At 45.6% G+C, this 21,439-nt stretch overlaps 1 protein-coding gene across 1 annotated transcript in view; it reads left to right on the forward strand.

Moving 5' to 3' along the window:
* LOC140389064 (uncharacterized) overlaps positions 1–21,439 on the forward strand; it is a 63,869-nt gene that overhangs the window by 11,603 nt on the left and 30,827 nt on the right. The window contains exons 2-3 of the mRNA XM_072473226.1: positions 8,425–9,756; positions 17,556–17,638. Coding sequence (XP_072329327.1) covers positions 8,908–9,756; positions 17,556–17,638 — 932 coding nt within the window. The 5' untranslated portion in view covers positions 8,425–8,907. The remainder of the gene's footprint in view (positions 1–8,424; positions 9,757–17,555; positions 17,639–21,439) is intronic.

Raw genomic sequence — 21,439 nt, forward strand, 5'->3', positions numbered from 1 at the left:
TTCAACTGACACTTGAAAGCCTCCCACATGTCAGATGTTGATTTGTCCTCAAACATCCGCCCCCAATCTATGTTCTTCAGTTCCCGCCTAATATTGTTATAATTAGCCTTCCCCCAATTTAGCACATTCATCCTCGGACCACTCTTATCCTTGTCCACCAGTACTTTAAAACTTACTGAATTGTGGTCACTGTTACCGAAATGCTCCCCTACTGAAACATCTACCACCTGGCCCGGCTCATTCCCCAATCCCAGGTCCAATACCGCCCCTTCCCTAGTTGGGCTGTCCACATATTGTTTTAAGAAGCCCTCCTGGATGCTCCTTACAAACTCCGCCTCATCTAAGCCCCTGGCACTCAGTGAGTCCCAGTCAATATTGGGGAAGTTGAAGTCTCCCATCACCACAACCCTGTTGTTTTTACTCTTTTCCAAAATCTGTCTACCTATCTGCTCCTCTATCTCCCGCTGGCTGTTGGGAGGCCTGTAGTATACCCCCAACATTGTGACTGCACCCTTCTTATTCCTGATCTCTACCCATATAGCCTCACTGCCCTCTGAGGTGTCCTCTCGCAGTATAGCTGTGATATTCTCCCGAACAAGTAGCGCAACTCCGCCTCCCCTTTTACATCCCCCTCTATCCCGCCTGAAACATCTAAATCCTGGAACGTTTAGCTGCCAATCCTGCCCTTCCCTCAACCAGGTCTCTGTAATGGCAACAACATCATAGTTCCAAGTAGTAATCCAAGCTCTAAGTTCATCTGCCTTACCCGTAATGCTCCTTGCATTAAAACATATGCACTTCAGGCCACCAGACCCACTGTGTTCAGCAACTTCTCCCCGTCTGCTCTGCCTCAGAGCCACACTGTCCCTATTCCCTAGTTCTCCCTCAATGCTCTCACCTTCTGACCTATTGCTCCCGTGCCCACCCCCCTGCCATACTAGTTTAAACCCTCCCGTGTGACACTAGCAAACCTCGCGGCCAGGATATTTATGCCTCTCCGGTTTAGATGCAACCCGTCCATCTTATACAGGTCACACCTGCCCCGGAAGAGCTCCCAGTGGTCCAGATAACGGAAACCCTCCCTCCTACACCAGCTGTTTAGCCACGTGTTTGTCTGCTCTATCTTCCTATTTCTAGCCTCACTGGCACGTGGCACAGGGAGTAATCCCGAGATTACAACCCTCGAGGTCCTGTCTTTTAACTTTCTGCCTAGCTCCCTGAACTCCTGCTGCAGGACCTCATGCCCCTTCCTGCCTATGTCGTTAGTACCAATATGTACAACGACCTCTGCCTGTTTGCCCTCCCCCTTCAGGATTCCCTCTACCCGTTCGGAGACATCCTGGACCCTGGCACCAGGGAGGCAACATACCATCCTGGAGTCTCTTTCACGTCCACAGAAGCGCCTATCTGTGCCCCTGACTATAGAGTCCCCTATTACTATTACTCTTCTGCGCTTTGACCCTCCCTTCTGAACATCAGAGCCAGCCGTGGTGCCACTGCTCTGGCTGCTGCTGTTTTCCCCTGATAGGCTATCCCCCCCGACAGTATCCAAAGGGGTACATCTGTTCGAGAGGGGGACAACCACAGGGGATTCCTGCACTGACTGCCTGCCCTTTCTGGTGGTCACCCATTTCTCTGCCTGCACCTTGGGTGTGACCACATTTACATAACTGCGATCTATGACGCTTTCCGCCACCTGCATGCTCCTAAGTGCATCCAATTGCTGCTCCAACCGAACCATGCGGTCTGTGAGGAGCTGCAGTTGGGTGCACTTTCTGCAGATGAAGCCATCCGGGACGCTGGAAGCCTCCCGGACCTGCCACATCTCACAGTCAGAGCACAGCACCCCTCTAACTGACATTGCGTCAATTAATTAAAATTAAAATTTGTCTTTTTTTTTTTTAATACTTTTTTTTTTAAATTGCAAAGTTACTGTCAACTATCTGTTTCCTAGCACTAGATTTCTAATAGAAATGCGATAGCTAACTATAATACTCTCCGATCTCTGGCTTAGATATCCTCTAAATTATAATTAAGTTATGATGTTTAATTAGTTCCCAAATACTCAAATTTTTTTTAAAATTTAGGTTAGAATCCCAACCAGCCACTCTGGCCACAGCTTTTCTGTGATGTCACTTCAGTTTCCCCCCGACACACACAATTTGAAAAAAGGTATAAAAGTAAAAATAAGTAAAAATCACTTACTTACCTTCTGAGTGTCTGAGATGTTCTCAGGTTCTCTCGCTGACAGAGACTGCTCCTCCACCTCCGAACCTTGACCTGCACAATGCTAATAATATAATAATAATATAATATGGCACTTACCTTACACCAATGGGTCTTATTATTAGGTTAGAGGAGGAGGGCGGGTGGGAGACACTACACGTGTAGTGTCTCGGGTTTCCTCTCCACCAGAATTTATTGGTTGGGGGGGGGGGGGCGGGGGGGGGGACTTGCCAGAGGTCGAACTTCCGGTTCCCGCCTTATATAAAAACAAATAACACAGAAAAGAAGAACAGACACGGGACCAGGCAAGGCTTTTTAAATACACTACTCACCTCCCAGAAGGCCCCTGCGCACCGCTGCCACCGAAATCCAAAGGGCTGCTCCTGTAAAGGTAAGGTTTTTAAATACACTACTCACCTCCCAGAAGGCCCCTGCGCACCGCTGCCGCCGAAATCCAAAGGGCTGCTCCTGTAAAGGTAAGGTTTTTAAATACACTACTCACCTCCAAGAAGGCCCCTGCGCACCGCTGCCGCCGAAATCCAAAGGGCTGCTCCTGTAAAGGTAAGGTTTTTAAATACCTTGTCCTTGACAATTAGCACAAGCAGTGTCAAATTATCTTCAAAATATGCATTTGCCAGAACAACGGACTTCAGTAAAAGTGAATTATGCTGTATAAATGGGTATTTAAAACTGGGGCTCAACATTTATGCTTAAACAGCTATCTTTTACCTATACTAGTTGTATTTGAAATACTTGGCTTCTACAATAGCTCAGCTCACAGCGTGCCACTCAGACATAGACCATGTAGTGAGGCCGTGGAATGCCCTACCTGCTACAGTAGTGAACTCGCCAACATTGAGGGCATTTAAAAGTTTATTGGATAAACATATGGATGATAATGGTATAGTGTAGGTTAGATGGCTTTTGTTTCGGTGCAACATCGTGGGCCGAAGGGCCTGTACTGCGCTGTATTGTTCTATGTTCTATGTGCTGAATGCCTGACTAAGATAGTGATAGGGCTGGGTCCACAGATTAGCTGGTGAAGCACGTACCCAAGCCAGCAATTAGTAGTTGTCGTTGTTAAGACAATAAAACAGAGTTGTACCATCTACAGCCGTGTTGGATCATTTGTGCATCGGAACACCCAACACGGCAAGAGGCAGAGTGGTTTAAGGAAGATTTTCCAGAGTTTAGGGCAATAGCAGCCAACAGTACAGCTGCCAAATGTGTAGCAAAGGAAATAATGTACAAGAGGCCAGCATTGGGAATACAACAAAAGGTTACAAGACGGCTGTTGTCCGCAAATATGCTCAATCGGAGACGCAGAAGAATTTTTAAAAAATTCTATGTAATCTTTCTGCCTGAAGGGAGGCAGAGAGCAGGTCACGCCCCCCCGAAAGTCAACATCACGTGCTTTGGGCGCGATTGCGATTCCTCCGTTTTGTCAGCAGAAAACAAGGTAAAAGAAAATGGTGAAGGTCGGCTGGTGTGGTTTGCAAAGGTCGGTATGGGTCACAAAGTTCGGCCAGCGTGGATCCCAAAGGTTGGTTAAAAAAAAGTTTGAAAAACACTGACCTAAAGTGCACACTGCCAGCTCTTGGAATCCAATGGGGCAAAATACTTTCAATGCTGGAATTTTGAGATTCAGAAAATGCTGGAAATGCTCAGGTCAGGAAACATTTGTGGAGAGAGAAGCAACCTCTCTGCAGCCTTTGACATGCCCGACCACACTATCCTCCTCCAACCACTGGTCTTCTGTGTTGTCCAGTCAGCTGGACTGCTGTGACTTGTGGTATTTTTTCCTCTTCAGTTGTTGGCAGAGAATCTGCTGCAATGGTGAATCTTCCCACCGCCATCGCTCTGGTTCCTACCAAGGGTCAGTCTCTGCTTTTCAATTCGATTCAGCCGCTCGGGCTCGCGCTTCCTCACATTCCACTCCCGAACGCTGGACGCCAACCGCCGCTGCGCGCGGTAAAACTACACCTCCCATCAAGCACCGCGGGCTGGCTCTCCTGATTAGATCCAGCCGCTCCTCACTGCGCAGGCTCCGGGGCCACGTTCAGCTTGGGTAATGTAGTTCCCACCGGGTAAGAATCTGTCTCGAAAGCGGCTGCGCAGAACTAGGTGGTGCACGGAGTCAGTGGAGTCTCGCCCCTTCCTAGTGATTGGCTACGCAGAGTGATTGTAACGCTTCCCTCTGTCTCTGAATGGCTGTGAGAGTCGTCAATCAGAGAGCTGAGCTGCTTGATTGGCTGTGTGTTGGATAGGCGTTTATTGGAAGCATTTCCCTTCTGATTTACAGGTTGAGTTTTGTTGATGGGTCACTGCTGAATATGAGAAGGTGAGAGACAGATTTATTCAAACGTATTTTAATGTCTTCCTTAAAGATTTTACTTGAAGGCCTCGGCCTTTCCAAAAGCCTGGGCTTTGATAGTTTTGCCCAGTGCTGTGTCTGAGAGCTGAATTTGGGATGTGGAGTCTGAGTAAGTGCAGTGTATCTAATTTCCCAGGATAAACCAGAACCCTGCAATCAACTGCACTGAAACAATATTTTCCTTAGATTCCAGCACTTCCTACCCATTTTTCCCCCCCAGTAAACATAAAACCAGGCAATATCTTACACAGTGGTTAAATAGAGCTCCGCTGAATTTTACCTACGGTCAACTTTATTTATGCTAATCATTGATTGGGGTGCACTACAGCTGAAAGTCCGGGTTCTGTGCAAGGTTTCACTTACTTGTGCCCATTTGCTTCCTGAAGGCCTTGGCCTGTGCTGAAACGGTTGAAGATTGGATTCGATTTGTTTATTGTCACGTGTACTGAGGTACAGTGAAAAGTATTGTTCTGCGTACAGTTCAGACAATCATTCCATACCTGAAAAGAAAATACATTGGGGAAACATAAAATACACAATGTAAATATTTAGACACAGGCATCGGGTGAAACATACAGGAGTGCAGTACTACTCAGTAGAGAAGATGTGAAGAGATCAGATCAGTCCATAAGAGGATCGTTTACGAATCTTGTAACTGTGGGGAAGACGCTATTTTTAAATCTGTTTGGTGGCGTTCTCAGACTTTTGTATCTCCTGCCCAATGGAAGAAGTTGGAAGAGTGACTAAGCCGGGTGGGAGGAGTCTTTGACTATGCTGTCCACTTTCCCAAGGCAGCAGGAGGTGTGGACAGAGTCAATGGATGGGAGGCGGGTTTGCATGATGGACTGGGCAGTGTTCATGACACTCTGTAGTTTCTTCCGGTTTTAGGCTGAGCAGTTGCCATACCAGGCTGTGATGCAGCCAGATAGGATGCTTTCTATGGTGCATGCGTGAATGTTGGTAAGAGTCGATGTGGACATGCCAAATTTCCTTAGCTTCCTGAGGGAGTATAGGTGCTGTTGTGCTTTTGTGGTCATAGCGTTGACGTGGGTGGACTAGAACAAATTGTTGTTGATGTTTGAAGCTGTCAATCATTCCACTTCGGCCCCATTGAAGCAGACGGGTGTGTGCGATACTTTGCTTCCTGAAGTTAATGACTGGGAGTTCCCAATGTTAGTATGGCAGGTTGAAGATGGGTGGGCAGACTGTGGGAATCTGTGAGGAGGATGTGGTTTTTAACACTGCCATGTTGTTCCATTCCAGCTGACACTGGGCCTCTTAATGTTAATCCTTGGCAAAGTGGTCTTAGCTATATTAGCTGGTCTGATGAGACGAGCAGCAGGTGGATTGGTAACGTCCTTGTGTAACGGCAGACTTGGATTGATGTACAGTTTCTCCAGAAGCTTTCTTGTTGCACTCTCCCTCCTTATATCAGGGGGTGGAATGTTGCTTAGCACTGGGAAACAGGGGAGTTGAGTTGTTTGGAGGGTACATGAGATGACATGCATTGTTGTGTTGAGCTGGGAATCTACAAGATTGGTTTGGTATGAGTTGTATCATTCTGGTCCACAGTTCTCTGCAACAAAAGCTGAGGACCTTTAAGGTTTGAGCATCTGCAGCCCATGAAGAGCCAGCAAGTTTACCGAGGTTGTTTCATGTTTTGATCTTTGCTGCCATCTTGTTCAGAGGTTTTTCGGATGTCAGTGTTCGAGCAACGGGAACTCCAAGATAAACCGGATGTTGTTCAGGATTCAGTCTGATGCTATTCAAAGAGATGTTGAGTTGCCTCTTGGCACTGGCATTGTGGAGGTGGCATATACTCGAGACCGTTTTGTTGCTGCTGTTCCTGTCCAGTTTGTTTGCTGCAAATAATGTTGAAAACAAGGGGAGTCATTTCAAAATCCTCATTGGATTAACGTTTCTCCCGAGTGTTTTTGAAATTAAACACTCACTCTAGGGTACAACTGGTCTTTGCCAGCAGAACACGAGCCCATAGTAAATGGGTCGTCTGTTTTGCACTCTGCCCGACTGTTTTTTACATTGCCTTCACGGTACCTGGGAAGATGGGGAAGTGAGGGAACGAAAGTAGCCACGTTGTCTGCTCCTGGTCACTATCCAGTGTCCCTGTTGGAAACAGAGGGTGTGTGACAGTCAAGGGAAGAAAAAGAAAGGACTTGTATCTGATCCCCACACAGGGGAAAGCAGACAGAGACTGTTCCACAGTGAGTGTCTAACAGGAAGATGACTGTTTTTGTCAATTTTCACAAAAAAATCCATCTGGTTCATTAATGTCCTTTAGGAAAGGATATCCGCCGTCCTTACCTGGTCTGATCTACCTGTGATTCCAGATGCACCGCAATGTGTTTGACTCACAGCTGTCCTCGGAAATGGCCAAGCAAGGACAACCAGGGCAAATGTCACAGTGAAATGAAAAAGTAGAACACTTGCAACCTAGGCATTGGAAATGGCAATAACCCACCCAGACCTGTCGACGTTGCAAAGTCCTCCTGAGTAACATCCGGTGGTGGGGGGGGGGGGGGGGGCTACAATTGGGAGAGCTGCCTCACAGACTAGTCAAACAACATCCTGACATTGTTCGTAAGGTGTGATGCTGTGAGTATGACTGTCCCAGACACCACTATCAAATGCCTCGGGTATGTCCTGATTTACCAACAGGACTGAGCCACTAGAGGTGGGACCACAGTTGTATACAGTCAGGCAGGAGTTGGCCTCTGAGTCCTTAACATTAACTATGCACCGATGATATCAGAAATGGGAATGTTCACTGATTGCACAGTGCTCAGCACCATTTGAGACTCCTCAAATCCTGAAGCAGTTTGAGGGCATTTGCCGTAAATCCTGGGCAACACTCAAGTCTTTGGCTGACAAGTAACATTCAGGCTACATAAGTGACAGGCAATGACCATCTCAAGAGAGAATCCAATCATCTCCCCTTGACATTCACTGGCATTACTATCGCTGAATCCTCTCCTATCAACATCCTGGCGATTACAATGGACCAGAATCTGAACTGAATTCGCCATACTATGGCTACAAGAGGTGTTCAGAGGCTAGGAATCCTGTAGCGATCAACATACCTCCTGACTCCCCAAAGCCTGTCCACCATCTACAAGGCATAAGTCAGGAGTATGATGGAATCCTCATCACTGGCCTGAATGAGTTCAGCTCATTTATGTATGTCCTATGTTTTTCATGTATGGTACGATCTGTCTGGACTGTACGCAGAACAATTCTTTTCACTGTACCTCTACATGTGACAATAAATCAAATCCAATCCAATCCAGCTCCAATAATGCTCAACAAGATTGATGCCATACCTTCCACAAACATTCATTCCGTCCACCACTCTCACACAGTTGCAGCCCGTGTGTACCATCTACAGGATGCACTGCAGGAACTCAACAGGTTTCTTTAGGCATCACCTTCCAAACAGCTGACCATTAGTGTATAGAAGGACAAGGGCTGCAGACACATGTGAACACCATCGCCTGGAAGTTCCCCTCCAAGTCACTCACCATCCTGGCTTGGAAATATACCACCGTTCCTTCAGTGTTGCTGGGTCAAAATCGTGGAACTCTCTCCCGAACAGCACTGTGGGTGTACCTACACCACATGAACTGCAGCGGTTCAAGAAGGCAGCTCACCACCACCTTATCAAGGGAAATTGGAGATGAGCAATAAATTTTGGCTCGTCAGCAGTGCCCACATTCCTTGAAAGTATAAATAAAAACTGGAGTCAGACCACTCAGCAAAGGGGAAGTAGGAGCTAAGAGTAAATTATGTTTCCTTTTCCTGTTTTACAGAAGGATTGCACCGTACTACGCCAGAGAATACCGAGAAGATAGACCGCAGATAAATCCTGACCATCACCCAAGAAACAACTGCACAACTGTGGGAAGACATCCAATCCCTTCACAGCATTATTCAACACAGAGGAGTTGGGCAGTGAAACCATCATCTGGAAATCAGTCGGGTCAGGGGAGCTTTGTCATATCATCAGATCTGAAACTGGTCAGTGGTGTGGAACCTTCCATCAGAACCAACCTTTCTAAAGGTTCAGCTGTGGGTGATTGGTCAGGGTGAGGCTGGGAAGAATTGTGAGTGGGCCCCAAATGTGGTGAAAACTTCAATCTTTCTTCGAACCTAATGAACCACTGACTCACTCAAGTGAATCTCACTCTAACAAGTGAGAGGCTGTTCCAAGTGTGAGGAGGGCTGCAGAGATACGCAAGGTCTCCTCACACAAGGTGCATCTGTTGTAGAGCCATTAACACCAGGACAGCCACATGGAAGAGAAACCATTCAAGTGTGAGTTGTGTGACAAGGCTTTTACACAGTCATCGACACTCGTGAATCATCGACGCATTCACACAGGGGAGAAACCGTTCAAATGTGAGGTGTGTAACAAGGGCTTTGCACAGTTGTCAGGTCTGGTGAATCACCAGTCCATTCACACAGGAGAGAAACCATTCACATGTGAGGTGTGCAACAAATCATTTCCGCAGTCCTCGACCCTCCTCGTGCACCAACGCATTCACACAGGCGAGAAACCATTCAGGTGCAAAGTGTGTATCAAATCATTCTCCCGATCATCACACTTGCGCAGACACCAACGCATTCACACAGGGGAGAAACCATTCACGTGCGAGGTATGCAATAAATCATTCTCGTCATCATCAGATCTCCGCAGACATCTGTGTATTCACACAGGGGAGAAACCATATACGTGTGAGGTGTGTGACAAATCATTCTCGTCATCATCAGATCTCCGCACACATCAACGCATTCATACAGGGGAGAAACCATTTACATGCGAGGTGTGTGACAAATCATTCTCTGACTCATCGAATCTCCGGACACACCAACGCACTCACACAGGGAAGAAGCTATTCAAATGTGAGGTGTGCGATAAATCATTCCCTGACTCGTCAAGACTCCTGCTCCATCAGAGAATTCATACAGGGGAGAAACCATTCACTTGTGAGGTGTGTGACAAATCATTCTCTGTGTCATCGAGCCTCCGCATGCATCAACGCATTCACACCGGGGAGAAACCATTCATGTGTGATGTGTGCAATAAACCATTCTCACAGTCATGGAATCTCCATGTCCATCAGAGGACCCACACAGTGATGTAACTATTGAATGAATTGTTAGATTTGTGGTTAATCTTTTATGCCATCTTTGACCCTCCTGGGATACTCGGAGGACTCACACTGGGGAGGAAAACTTCAGAAGCAATGTTTATGCTAGCCGCTCACCTGGTCCTTTGACCTAGTGAAGCAGCAGTGGATCCACACCGATGAGAAATTATTCAGGTCTGAGGTGTGTGACCAGGCTTTCATGCAGTCAGTACATCTCCTGGTCTATCATCACACTTGCACAAGAGCAGAAACCCTTATCGGTGCGAGTTGTGTGGCCCTCAATCCGCAAGTAAAGTGTTACAACGCTTCATGAATGATTTGGAAATTCAGCGCAACCTTTCCACACTATTCCCAGTCAAATGGAAAGGCAAAGTCAATGATAAAAATTGGGAAAGGGATCATCAAAAAATAGACTAGATCCAGGACAGTTCTTTTTTAATTCAGTCACAGAATGTGGGCTCTAACTGCCAAGATAACATTCATCGCCCATTCCTAATTGTACTTGAGAAGGTGGTGGTGAGCTGCCTTCTTAAACTGCTGCAGTTCCTGAGGTGTAGGTATGCCCAGAGTGCTGTTAGGGTGGGAGGTCCAGGATTTTGACCCAGCGACAGTGATGGAAGGGGGGTAGTTCCAAGTCAATATGTGTGGAGGGTAACTTGCAGGTGGTGGTGTTCCCAGTTTGATGAATGGAAGAAACTTATCTGTTATATTTGTGGCAGTAATATTATTAGAAACCGTGGTTTAAAATACATACAGGCAGTGTGTCTACTCAAGCTGTATTTCAGGTGTCATAGAATTTGAGGTAACCATGTAAATGGCTAATGGGTTATTGTTTTGATTGCACAAGATTCCCTGGGGTATAGGTCATTTGAGGGGTTATCTGTAATCGTGGCTAAGCAGGTTGTGGGACATCCTACTGGGTTAAGATGTACTTAATAGGAAGAGCCAGGTCTGACTGTAGTATGCAGCTTTGCCAAATGCTGTTAGGTTGAGCAGGAGGGTCTAACAAGATAGAAAATGAGGATCTGTTCTTGAAAGGGTTTCTCTCCAAAAGGTCCATCCAGAAATAAGAAAGTAACCTGTTTTGTTAACTTTATTTGTAAGTGGCATTTGAATTGTATTCAGTTGCTTGGTTGGAATATTTCTAGAGAAGGTGCAGGACATAAGTTAAAGATTTTCCTCTCAGTTAGGAATTGTTTAACGGATTCATTGCAAGGATATTTTTTGATGTTATTGTAGTTAATTCTGTGCTTAAATTAAAGTTTGTTTTAACATAAAATATACCTATTGGTCAGAGTTATTACTCTTGGGGTGAAGTATCCTTTCCTCACTGTTTTACATATGTAAATTATTTGGGGTTTCTCCTCCGGGTTCCGAAAAAAAAAATTGGGGTCTGGTCAGGTATTCTAACACCAGGGTTTGCTGCCCTTGTTCTTCTATAGGATAGTGGTGCTGTTGTAGGAACCTTGGTGTGTTCCTGAAGCGGAGTACAGGTGTATTTAATTTCTCAAGATAAACTAGAACCCTTCCATCAGCTACGCTGAAGCAATATTTTCCTTAGCTTCTAGCACTCCCTGTCCTGTGCATTTTCTTCAAATAGTTTTGGAAAGCAGGGGGAGAATATTCAAATCTCCACTGAATTAACATTTCTCCTGGATTTCTTTTTTATGAAACTGGTCTTTGCCAACACAACATAGTGAGTTGAAAAGTGGGTCTTCAAAGGTGGTGTCTCAGGATTACCACCAGTGCTACATGCTAGTCAGAGTAGCAATATCAGATGAATATGTGGCTGGAAAGATGATGCATGGGGCAGGGTTTCAAATTCCTGGGACATTGGGGTCGGTTCTGGGGAAGTGACCAGTAAAACTGGACGGGTTGTACCTGGGCAGGATTGGGACTGATGTCCTCAGGCGAGTATCTGCTCGTCTCTTTGGGGAGGGTTTAAACTAGAATGGCAGGGGGATGGGAACCTAAGCAAAGTGACGAGGAAAAGAAAAATGAGGACAGTAATAAAAGAAAGAACAGTAAAATGCAAAAATGGCAGACGAGGACGAGGCAATTAGGGCCACAGTACATAGACAAGTTAGGATATTAAAAATGGCAAACAAGCAAGCCTGAAGGCTTTAGATCTTAATGCACGAAGCATCCAGAATAAGATAGACAAACTGACGGTGCAAATCGAAATAAATTATCTCATAGTCATTACGGAAACATGATTACAAGGAGATCAAAACTGGGAACTTAATATTCAGGGATATTTACCTTTCAAACGACAGGAGGGAAGAAAGAGGGAGTGGGGTAGCACTGTTAATAAGAGATGACCGTTGTGAGAGACGATCTAGACTCGATGATGTAGAGTTCATTTGGGTGGAGGAAAAATACAACAAGAGAAAGAAGACAATGGCACGATTAGTGTATAGACCCCCAAACAGTAGCCACATTGTAGGAAAGGATAAAAATCAATAAATAATAGGAGCCAATAAAAAGAACAATAGTTATGAGTGACAGTAATCTTCATGTTGATGGGGTTAATTAAATTGGTACGCATTACTGGTTATGCCAGTTAACTGGTTAAACCATGGACTGGTTCAGCACACTGCTAAATAGCTGACTTTTAAAGCAGACCAAGGCAGGCCAGCAGCACGGTTCAATTCCCGTACCAGCGTCCCCGAACAGGTGCCGGAATGTGGCAACTAGGGGCTTTTCACAGTAACTTCATTGAAGCCTACTTGTGACAATAAGCCATTTTCATTTTCATTTCATTTCATTTCAACTTTGATTTTTGATTTGATTTATTGTCACATGTACAGAAGTACAGTGATAGTATTTTTCTGAGGCCGAGGGAACGTGCACAATAAGTACATAGTAGACAAAAAGAATAGTCAACAAAGAACATTGACAACAGTGATTGGTTACAGTGCAGAACAAGGGGCCAAACAAAGCAAATACATGAGCAAGAGCAGCATATGGCGTCGTGAATAGTGTTCTTACAGGATCAGTCTGAGGGGAAGTCGTTGAGGAATCTTGTAGCTGTGTGAAACAGATGTTCCTATGTCTGGGTGTGCGGGTCTTCAGACTTCTGTACCTTCTGCCTGATGGAAGGGTCTAGAAGAAGGCACTGCTTGGGTGGGAGGGGTCTCTGAAAATGCTGTCTGCCTTCCTGAGGCAGCGGGAGGTGTAGACAGAGTCAATGTGGGGGTGGCAAGCTTGTGTGATCGTTGGGCTGAGTTCACCACACTCTGCAGTTTCTTGCGATCTTGGACCAAGCAGTTGCCATACCAGGCTGTGATGCAGCCAGATAGGATGCTCTCTATCGCACATCTGTAGAAGTTTGTGAGAGTCGATGCAGACATGCCGAATTTCTTTAGCTTCCGTAGGAAGTAGAGATGTTGTTGGGCTTTCTTGACTGTTGCATCAATGTGAGTGGACCAGGACAGACTGTTGGTGATGGTGACCCCCAGGAACTTAAAGCTCCACTTCGGAGCCATTGATATAGACAGGAGTGTGTGTTGTGCTATGCTTCCTGAAGTCGATGATCAGTTCCTTGGTCTTTCCAACATTTAGAGAGAGGTTGTTTTCGGTGATTTATCTCCCTCCTGTAGTCTGATTCGTCGTTGTTTGAGATACGGCCCACAACAGTCGTATCATCCCCAAACTTATAGATTGACTTGGAGTTTAATCTTGCCACACAGTTATGTGTGTATAGGGAGTACAGTAGAGGACTGAGCACACATGCTTGCGGGGCCACGGTGTTGAGGACTACTGTGAAGGAGGTGCTGTTGCCTATCCTGACAGATTGCGGTCTGTTGGTGAGGAAGTCGAGGATCCAGGTGCACAGGGAGGGGTCAAGTCCAAGATTGTGGAGTTTTGTTATTAACCTTGTCGGGATAGTGGTGTTGAAGGCGGAGCTGTAGTCGATGAACAGCAGTCTTGCATAGGTTGTCAAGGTGTTCAAGTGTTGATTGTAGAGCCAGGGAGATAGCATCTGCTGTGGACCGGTTGTGGTGATAGGCAAACTGCAGCGGATCGAGACCGTCTGGGAGGCTGGCAGTGATCTGTCTCATGACTAGCTGCTCGAAGCATTTCATAATAACAGACATCAGGGCTACCGGCCGGTAGTCATTGAGGCAGGCTACCATGTTCTTTGGTACTGGTATTATGGTGATCTTCTTGAAGGAGGTGGGGACCTCAGAGTGGAGGAGTGAGGTGGTGACGATATCTTCGAGTACACTCGCCAGCTGGTCTGCGCAGGCTCTAAGTGCTCACCCAGGAACTCCGTCGAGGCCCGTTGCTTTCTGCGGATTCACTTTCAAGAAGGCAGCTCTTACCTCTGAGGCTGTAATAGTGGGTATGGATGTGTCCAGGGCTTTTGGAGCGGGTGGCACTGATACATTGGCTGACTGCTCAAAGCAGGCATAGAACCTGTTCAGATCATCGGGTAGGGATGCTCCAGCCCCAGATATTCCGCCTGGCCTTGCTCTTTAGCCTGTGATCTTGTGTAGGCCTGCCATAGTCGTCGTAGGTTAGTATCGTTGCCCTGGGACTCTAGTTTGATGCGGTATTGTCTTTTTGCATCTCTGAATGCTTTCTGTTTGTCGTCCCCGGATTTCTTATATAGGTCAGGGTCATCAGACTTGAACGCCTCCGTCCGGAACTTCAGCAGGGATTGAACCCTTTGGTTGAGCCAGGATTTCCGATTGGGGAATACCCATATTGTCTTCTTTGGTATACAGACCTCGACACACTTACTGATGAAGTGTGTGACGGCGGTTGCGTACTCATCCAGGTTAGTTGCCACGGGCTTGAATATGGACCAGTCCACATTCCAACTCCCGAACGCTGGGTGCCAACCGCCGCTGCGCGCGGCAGAACTACACCTCCCATTACCCCGCGACCGTGCATACAGCATGGGTAACATAGTTCCGATCGGGTGAGAGACAGACTTGAAGGCGGCTGCACAGAACTGGGCGGAGACCCGCCCCTTCATTTGTGATTGGTTGTACTGAGTGATTTGCAGGTTAATTATGGGTGGGCTCTGCTTAAGCTCTCTCTCTGATCAGCTGTGAGAGACATCAATCAGAGAGTTCACTCACCCTGCCCATTGTCTCTTCCTTTCTCAGAACAATTTCATTGTGACCAGGAGCTGGGTCACAGAATCAGAATCAAATAATACAGCGCAGAAGAGGCCCTTCGATCCTTCAAGTGTGCGCTTGAAAAAAAACTTGACCTGTCTTCCTAATCTCATTTGCCAGCCCTTGGCCCATAGCCTTCAATGTTATGACAGGCCAAGTGCTCATCCAGGTATTTTTTAAATGGTGAGGCAACCCGCCACTGTCACTTTCCCTGACAGTGCATTCCAGACCATCACCAACCTCTGTAAAATGGCTGTTCCTCAAATCCATCTAAACCTCCTGCCCCTCACCTTGACCTCTCAACTGCCCCTTCAACTAAGCGGAACAGCTGTTCCCTATCCACTCTGTCCATGTCCCTCATAATCCTGTACACCTTGATGGTCATCCCTCTCTGCTCCAGCAAAAACAACCCAAGCCTATACAACCTATCTTCATAACTTAAATGTTCCACTCCAGGCAACATTCTGGTGAATCACCTCTGCACCCTCTCCAGTGCAGTCACATCCTTCCTAATATGGTGACCAGAATTGCACACAGTACTCCAGCTGTGGCCTCATTAAATTTCTTTTCAACTCCAACATGATCTCCCTGCTTTTGTAATCTCTGCTTTGATTGGTAAAAGCATGTGTCCCAGATGCCTTTTTCACCACCCTATTAACCTGCCCTTCTATCTTCAGACATCTATGGACAAACACATCGGGTCCCTTTGTTCCTCGGGACTTCCCAGTGTCAAGCCATTCATTGAATAGTTACTGTCACATTACTCCTTCCAAAGTGTATTGCCTCACACTTTTCAGGGTTAATTTCCATTAGCCACTTTTCTGTCAAATTGACCATCCCGCCTATATCTTCCTGTAACCCAAGACACACAACCTCACTATTATCCACCCAGAAAATCTTTGTGTCATCCACAAACTTACTGATCCTATTCCCCACATAGTCATCTATGTCCAGCTCGTCTATGTCTCTCTATCTCTTACTCTCGAGCTCTGATGCGAGAAGTGAATCAAGGTTTGATTCATTAGCTCTGCTACTTGGCGGTTTTTAAATGTCATTTTTATTGACTTTTTAAATGATTTATTGCTTTGACATTGATTCTTTTTGCTCGGCAAATTGTTTACTTTTCCTTCATATCTTATTAATCCAAACCAGATCCCAGGCAATTATTGCTGGGGGTCTGGCTGAAGAGGAATGATAGACTCACAGGAAATCTGTTGTTTCTTGGAGAGCTGGTGAATGGGATTAATTTTTCACCAGTAGAAATTGGAGGTGTTTGGAAATATTCAGCGTGTCTGGTGGTATCGGTGCAGAAAGGCAGAGTCAGTGAGTCTTTCACAGAGTGAGTGCAGAACGTGGACCTGAAGTGTTGACTGTTTCTCTCTCCACTGATGCTGTCTGGCTTACTGAGTATTTCCAGTATCTTCTGTTAATGTTGCAGATTTCTAACAGCACTTTGCTCACCCATTACATATTTTCATACTGAGAATTTGAAATGTGGATAGTTTCCATTTAAACTTACAAAACATTTATCACTCAATGCAAAGTGTATTTTTTTCTCTCAGTAAACATTTCATGTGGATAGAGACAGCTCAATGTTACAGATGAATTGTTAATGCTACTTTGATTGGAAGGTTTTGCTATCTTAAACTTAGAAGTGTAACCAGGAATATGTCACTTGGTTTGGATAGTCTCACTTCCACATGGGATTGTTGTTTGTGGTTCTTGAGAGGTTGAAGTCTTTTGGATATTGCATAGAGCCAGACTGAAAGAGCTGATTGTATAATATGAATGAACAGGTTGTCTGACAAAATCGTGATGATAAAGTCTATCATAGTAAAACCTGAGCTTTCGATGGGTTTTGGCTTTTGATGGGTTTTATAAATGGACGTGCAGAGTACAAAAGTGAAGAGGTTTTTCTGAAGCTATTTGAAACAGTTTGGCCCAACTGTGATGATGGTTCACAATTCTGGGTGACTGATGGATGTGTGGGGGAGGGTTAAAGAGGCTGAGGGGGGGGGGGGGGGGGGGTGGGTGGAGATAAGGGGCCTGGAAACAGCACCAGGGCTCATGACACCTCTCCATGGCATTGGGTGTACCTACACCACTCTGATTGCAGTGATTCAAGAAGGCAGCTCACACTTTCTGAAGGGTAAATGGGGATGAATAGCAAATATTTGCATAGTCAGCGACACCCGGATCCTGTGAATGTATAAATTAAAAGAAACCGAGTAATCAGTCCTTTCAGCAAAGGAGGAGAGAGGGGTTGGAGGGAATCTGTTTTTCTTCTCGTATTTTACAGAAGGATTGCACTATACTACTCCAGAGAATACAGAGAAGATAGACACAGCAGATAGATCCTGACCATCACTCAATGAACAACTGTGGGAAGACATCCAGTCCCTTTGCAGCATTGCTCAACACAGAAAAGGTTGGACAGTCTTAACCATCATCGAGAAATAGGTCGCTTCAGGGGAGCTTGGACATATTGTCACAGACTGGTTTGTGGCGTGGAACTTTTCATCAGATCCAACCTTTCTGTAGGTTCGGTTGTGGGTGATTGGTGAGGGTGAGGATGGGAAGAGGTGTGAGTGGGCTCCAGGTGTGGTGAAAGCTTCAATCATTCATTGATCCTCATGATCCACTGACTCATTCCTACAGGTGAGAGGCTGTTCAAGTGTTATCTTGTACCATCTGAGGTTAACCTTTTGCACAACTATTAACATGGAAGAGAAACTATTCCGGTAAGAGGTTTGCAACCAAGGCTTCACACACCCAGCGACATTCAAGAATCACTGACACATTCACACTGGGGAGAAATGACACATTCACAATGGGGAGAACCCATTCATTTGTGAGATGTGAAACAAATAATTTTCACAGTCATCGACCTTCCTCGTGCTCCATCACATTCACACAGATGAAAACCATTCACATGTGAGATGTGTATCAAATCATTTTCCTGATCATCTCATCTCCACACACATAAACACATTCACAAATAGGACAAACCGCTTACATGTGGGCTTCGTGACAAATCATTCTTGGTGTCATCAGATCTTGGCAGTCACCAAATCATCGGGAGAAACAATTCATATGTGAATTGTGTGACAGATCATTCTGAGCATCATCGAGGCTCTGCATACATCAATGCATTCACACCGGTGAGAAACCATTCACGTGCAATTTGTACAAGAAATCATTTGCATGGTCATGTTGTCTCCAGGTCCATCAGAGGAGCTACACAGGGGAGAAACCCTTCAAGTGTGAAATTTGTAATCAAGCTTTTCCAATATCTATGAGGCTGCTGAGACAGCAACATATTCACACAATGGAGAAATTATTGAGATATGTGACAAATCATTCTTATGTTCACCAGGAGAACCGCACAGGGTAATAACCTTTCAAGTGTGAGGCTTGAGATTAAACTTTCATGACTTTGACCCTCCTGCGATGATCTTCAGGTCCAATGTTTATGACAAGATTTTCATCAATCCTCCAAGTCCTTGAAGCACCAGCAGATCCACACAGGAGAAAAACCATTCAGTCTGAGATGTGATAAGAGGCTTTTCCACAGTCAGTGTGTCCCCTGGTCCATCATCGCTCAGGGGATAAACACTATTGGTGTGAGTTGGGTAAAAAAGTCCTCACAGTTTTGGACCTGCTGGAACATCAGCATTGACCGAGCCAAGTTTGAGTCAATCTGTCATCAAAGTATGAACCTCGAGACAAACTCACTGCAGAGGATGTTCACAGAACAAGCAGTTTTCACTCGCATCAAACAGCTAGAGACACCAGTGCAAGATACTGAGATTGAAACATATAAGAACCACAAGGGTATTGACAGGGTGGATGTGAAGAGAATTTCCTTGTGGGAGAATCTAGAACTAGGAGCCACTGTTTTAAAGTAAGGGGTCACTCATTTAAGACCAAGATGAGTTTTTTTTTTTATTAAGAGGACAGTGAGTCTTTGGAATTCTCTTCCTCAGAAGGCACTGGAAGCAGAGTCTTTGATTATTTTTAACACTGAGATTGATTATTGATAAGGATGAAAGGATTTTGGGGTGGACAGGAATGTGGGCTGGAAATGATAATCCAATCAGCCATAGTCTTATTGAATGGCGCAGTCGGCCGAGTGGTCTATTCTCCTAATTTGAATGTTCGTATGAATGTTTATACTATTGTGAGTTGTAGGACAGTTTTTATATTTTACACTTGTTACAATTTTGCTGGTTAAAGGAAGAGATTTGACCCTTTTTTAACTAATTAACGTGAAAAAAAATAGCTCTATTGCAGTACAATTGTTTCTGATATGTGCATTAGTGTCCAAAATTGCCCTTAGCGTTGGGTGAGGTTACTGGGTTATGGGGATAGGGTGGAGATGGGGGCCTGGGTAGGGTGCTCTTTCCAAGAGCCGCTGCAGACTCAATGGGCCTCCTGTACTGTAAATTCTATGATTCTATGGCCTGCATGATTCTCTCCCCTCTGTGGGGCGCGAGGTTGGCTATCAGCTTTGCAATGGCAGTGACATTTGTTTCCTGTAAGCATAGAAAAAGAGAGTTGTATTAAACCACACTCACCAGCCACTTTTGAATCCAATTGGCGCTGAGAGTAGGGTAGGAAGTTGACTGCATTATATTCTTCAGTAAATACATTCAAGACCAGGTGATTATAAAGAGCGTGGAGAGTATCGTGGAGTTTTTGGAAGATTAACCTCCATTCATTGTAATTCAATATGTGAAACCTTATGTTGTTAGGTTTGCTTTGAGACAGTTTTGCCTCACGGCAGAAATCTCATTGCTTTGGAATGCTGTTATTGTGTATGTGATCCTGATTAAATCTTGGGCTACTTTTGCTCTGGAAAGTCCCAGGAAAGAAACGCTGACATTTCCTGAACATCATCTGCAGAAACCGTGACACCGCCTAAACCCAGACTGTCATTAATGGGCAAAATCCTCCTGTTTGCTAACCAGTTCACTGAGGGGCATGTTAAACTGCAGCTGGATGGATGTGTGTCCTGTAGGTGGAAGTGGTGTCCTCAGTATCAGAGGATGTTGGAGGAATTCAAAAGTTTGGATAACATTCTCTGCCTGACAATGAGTGACTCACACTGAGCGCAGCTCCTCATTGGCTGTTACTGGAGTTTAAGTCTGACAGCTGGATGTTATTGTGCTCGTGTTTCTGTTTTCTCATTGCCTCAGACCACCTAAGACAAACACCCAGAATAACCAGAATCCTGCATGATCTGCAGCTTGATCCGAGACGGTTGAGTGAAAATGTGGGTGTCTGATGCAGCACAACATTGAACCATTTCCGTAAATAAAAGCAAAATACTGCGATGCTGGGAATCTGAAATAAAAACTGAAAATGCTGGCAGGATCTGTGGAGAGGAGAACAGAGTTAACGTTTCGAATCCATATGACTCTTCTAGTTCTGTAGTTCATTCAGCATTTTCTGCAGAACCATTTTGGACCAGGTTTCAGACTCAAACGCAATCCCCGTCTATACATAGTGCACAATGAGACAGACTCAAACACGGTCCTGATCCTGAGGGATCACCATTGATAGGGCCTTCCAAAGAGCCCCATCAGTCCTGTGCTGTATTGCTGATAGAGTGCTAATTGCACTGTCCCAGGAGAGTGACATTGGTTCCAAGGAGAGAGGAACGTGCTGCTGTCTTTTAGGAACGCCAGCATATCTGTTACCCACCACACACTCTGCCAGTGCCCTTGTTAGTGCCACTCACATAGCTGCATCAGCTTGCCCGGCCAAGTTCAGCCAAAAGGCCAGCCACTCAAGGTACAGAGCTACTGAAGATCACACACTGCGGTCATCTGCAGTATTTCTAATGGAAATCAAACAACCTCCCAGGGGTGGCATGGTGGTTGGCGTTGCTGCCTCGCGGTGCTGGGGCCCCGGGTTCAATTCCGGCCTTGAGTGACTGTGGAGTTTGAGCTTTCTCCCCATGTCTGTGTGGGTTTCCTCCGGGTGCTCCGGTTTCCTCCCACAGTCTAAAGATGTGTAGGTTAGGTGAATTGGCCAGGCTAAATTGCTCCTTAGGGTCCAGGAATGTGCAGGTTAGGTTATAGGGATAGAGTGGGTTGGACATGGGTAGAGTGCACATTCGACGGGTCGGTGGAGACTTGATGGGCCGAATAGTCTCCTTCTGCACTGATTCTATGATTTACAAGCTCCAGTCACTGGGGGAACACCTCATAGGATCCCAGTGATAAGAAAAGGAGCTATCTGGATATCCACTCAACTGGCGATTCATAATTATTATTAAATGATAGATACAGGTGGAACAAGGTTAATGGATAATGTTTGGTATTCATAGTGGAGTACTAGTAAAGCAGTACTTTAAATCGGTGATGTTAGTGAGGCTGGTGGTGGTATGGATTGAGGAACTGTTGGTGGTTTGGGGATGACACACTGGGTTATATGAAATACTTTTGGATTAGTTCCTCACTGAGGTTTGGCAGTCATTGGCACTGACGGGTGATGTTCCTGTTCATCCTCCTCTGTGCTGTTCATTGTGAAGTAGG

Source organism: Scyliorhinus torazame, chromosome 14 (genome assembly GCF_047496885.1).
Source record: "Scyliorhinus torazame isolate Kashiwa2021f chromosome 14, sScyTor2.1, whole genome shotgun sequence".
NCBI classification, from domain to species: Eukaryota; Metazoa; Chordata; class Chondrichthyes; order Carcharhiniformes; family Scyliorhinidae; genus Scyliorhinus; species Scyliorhinus torazame.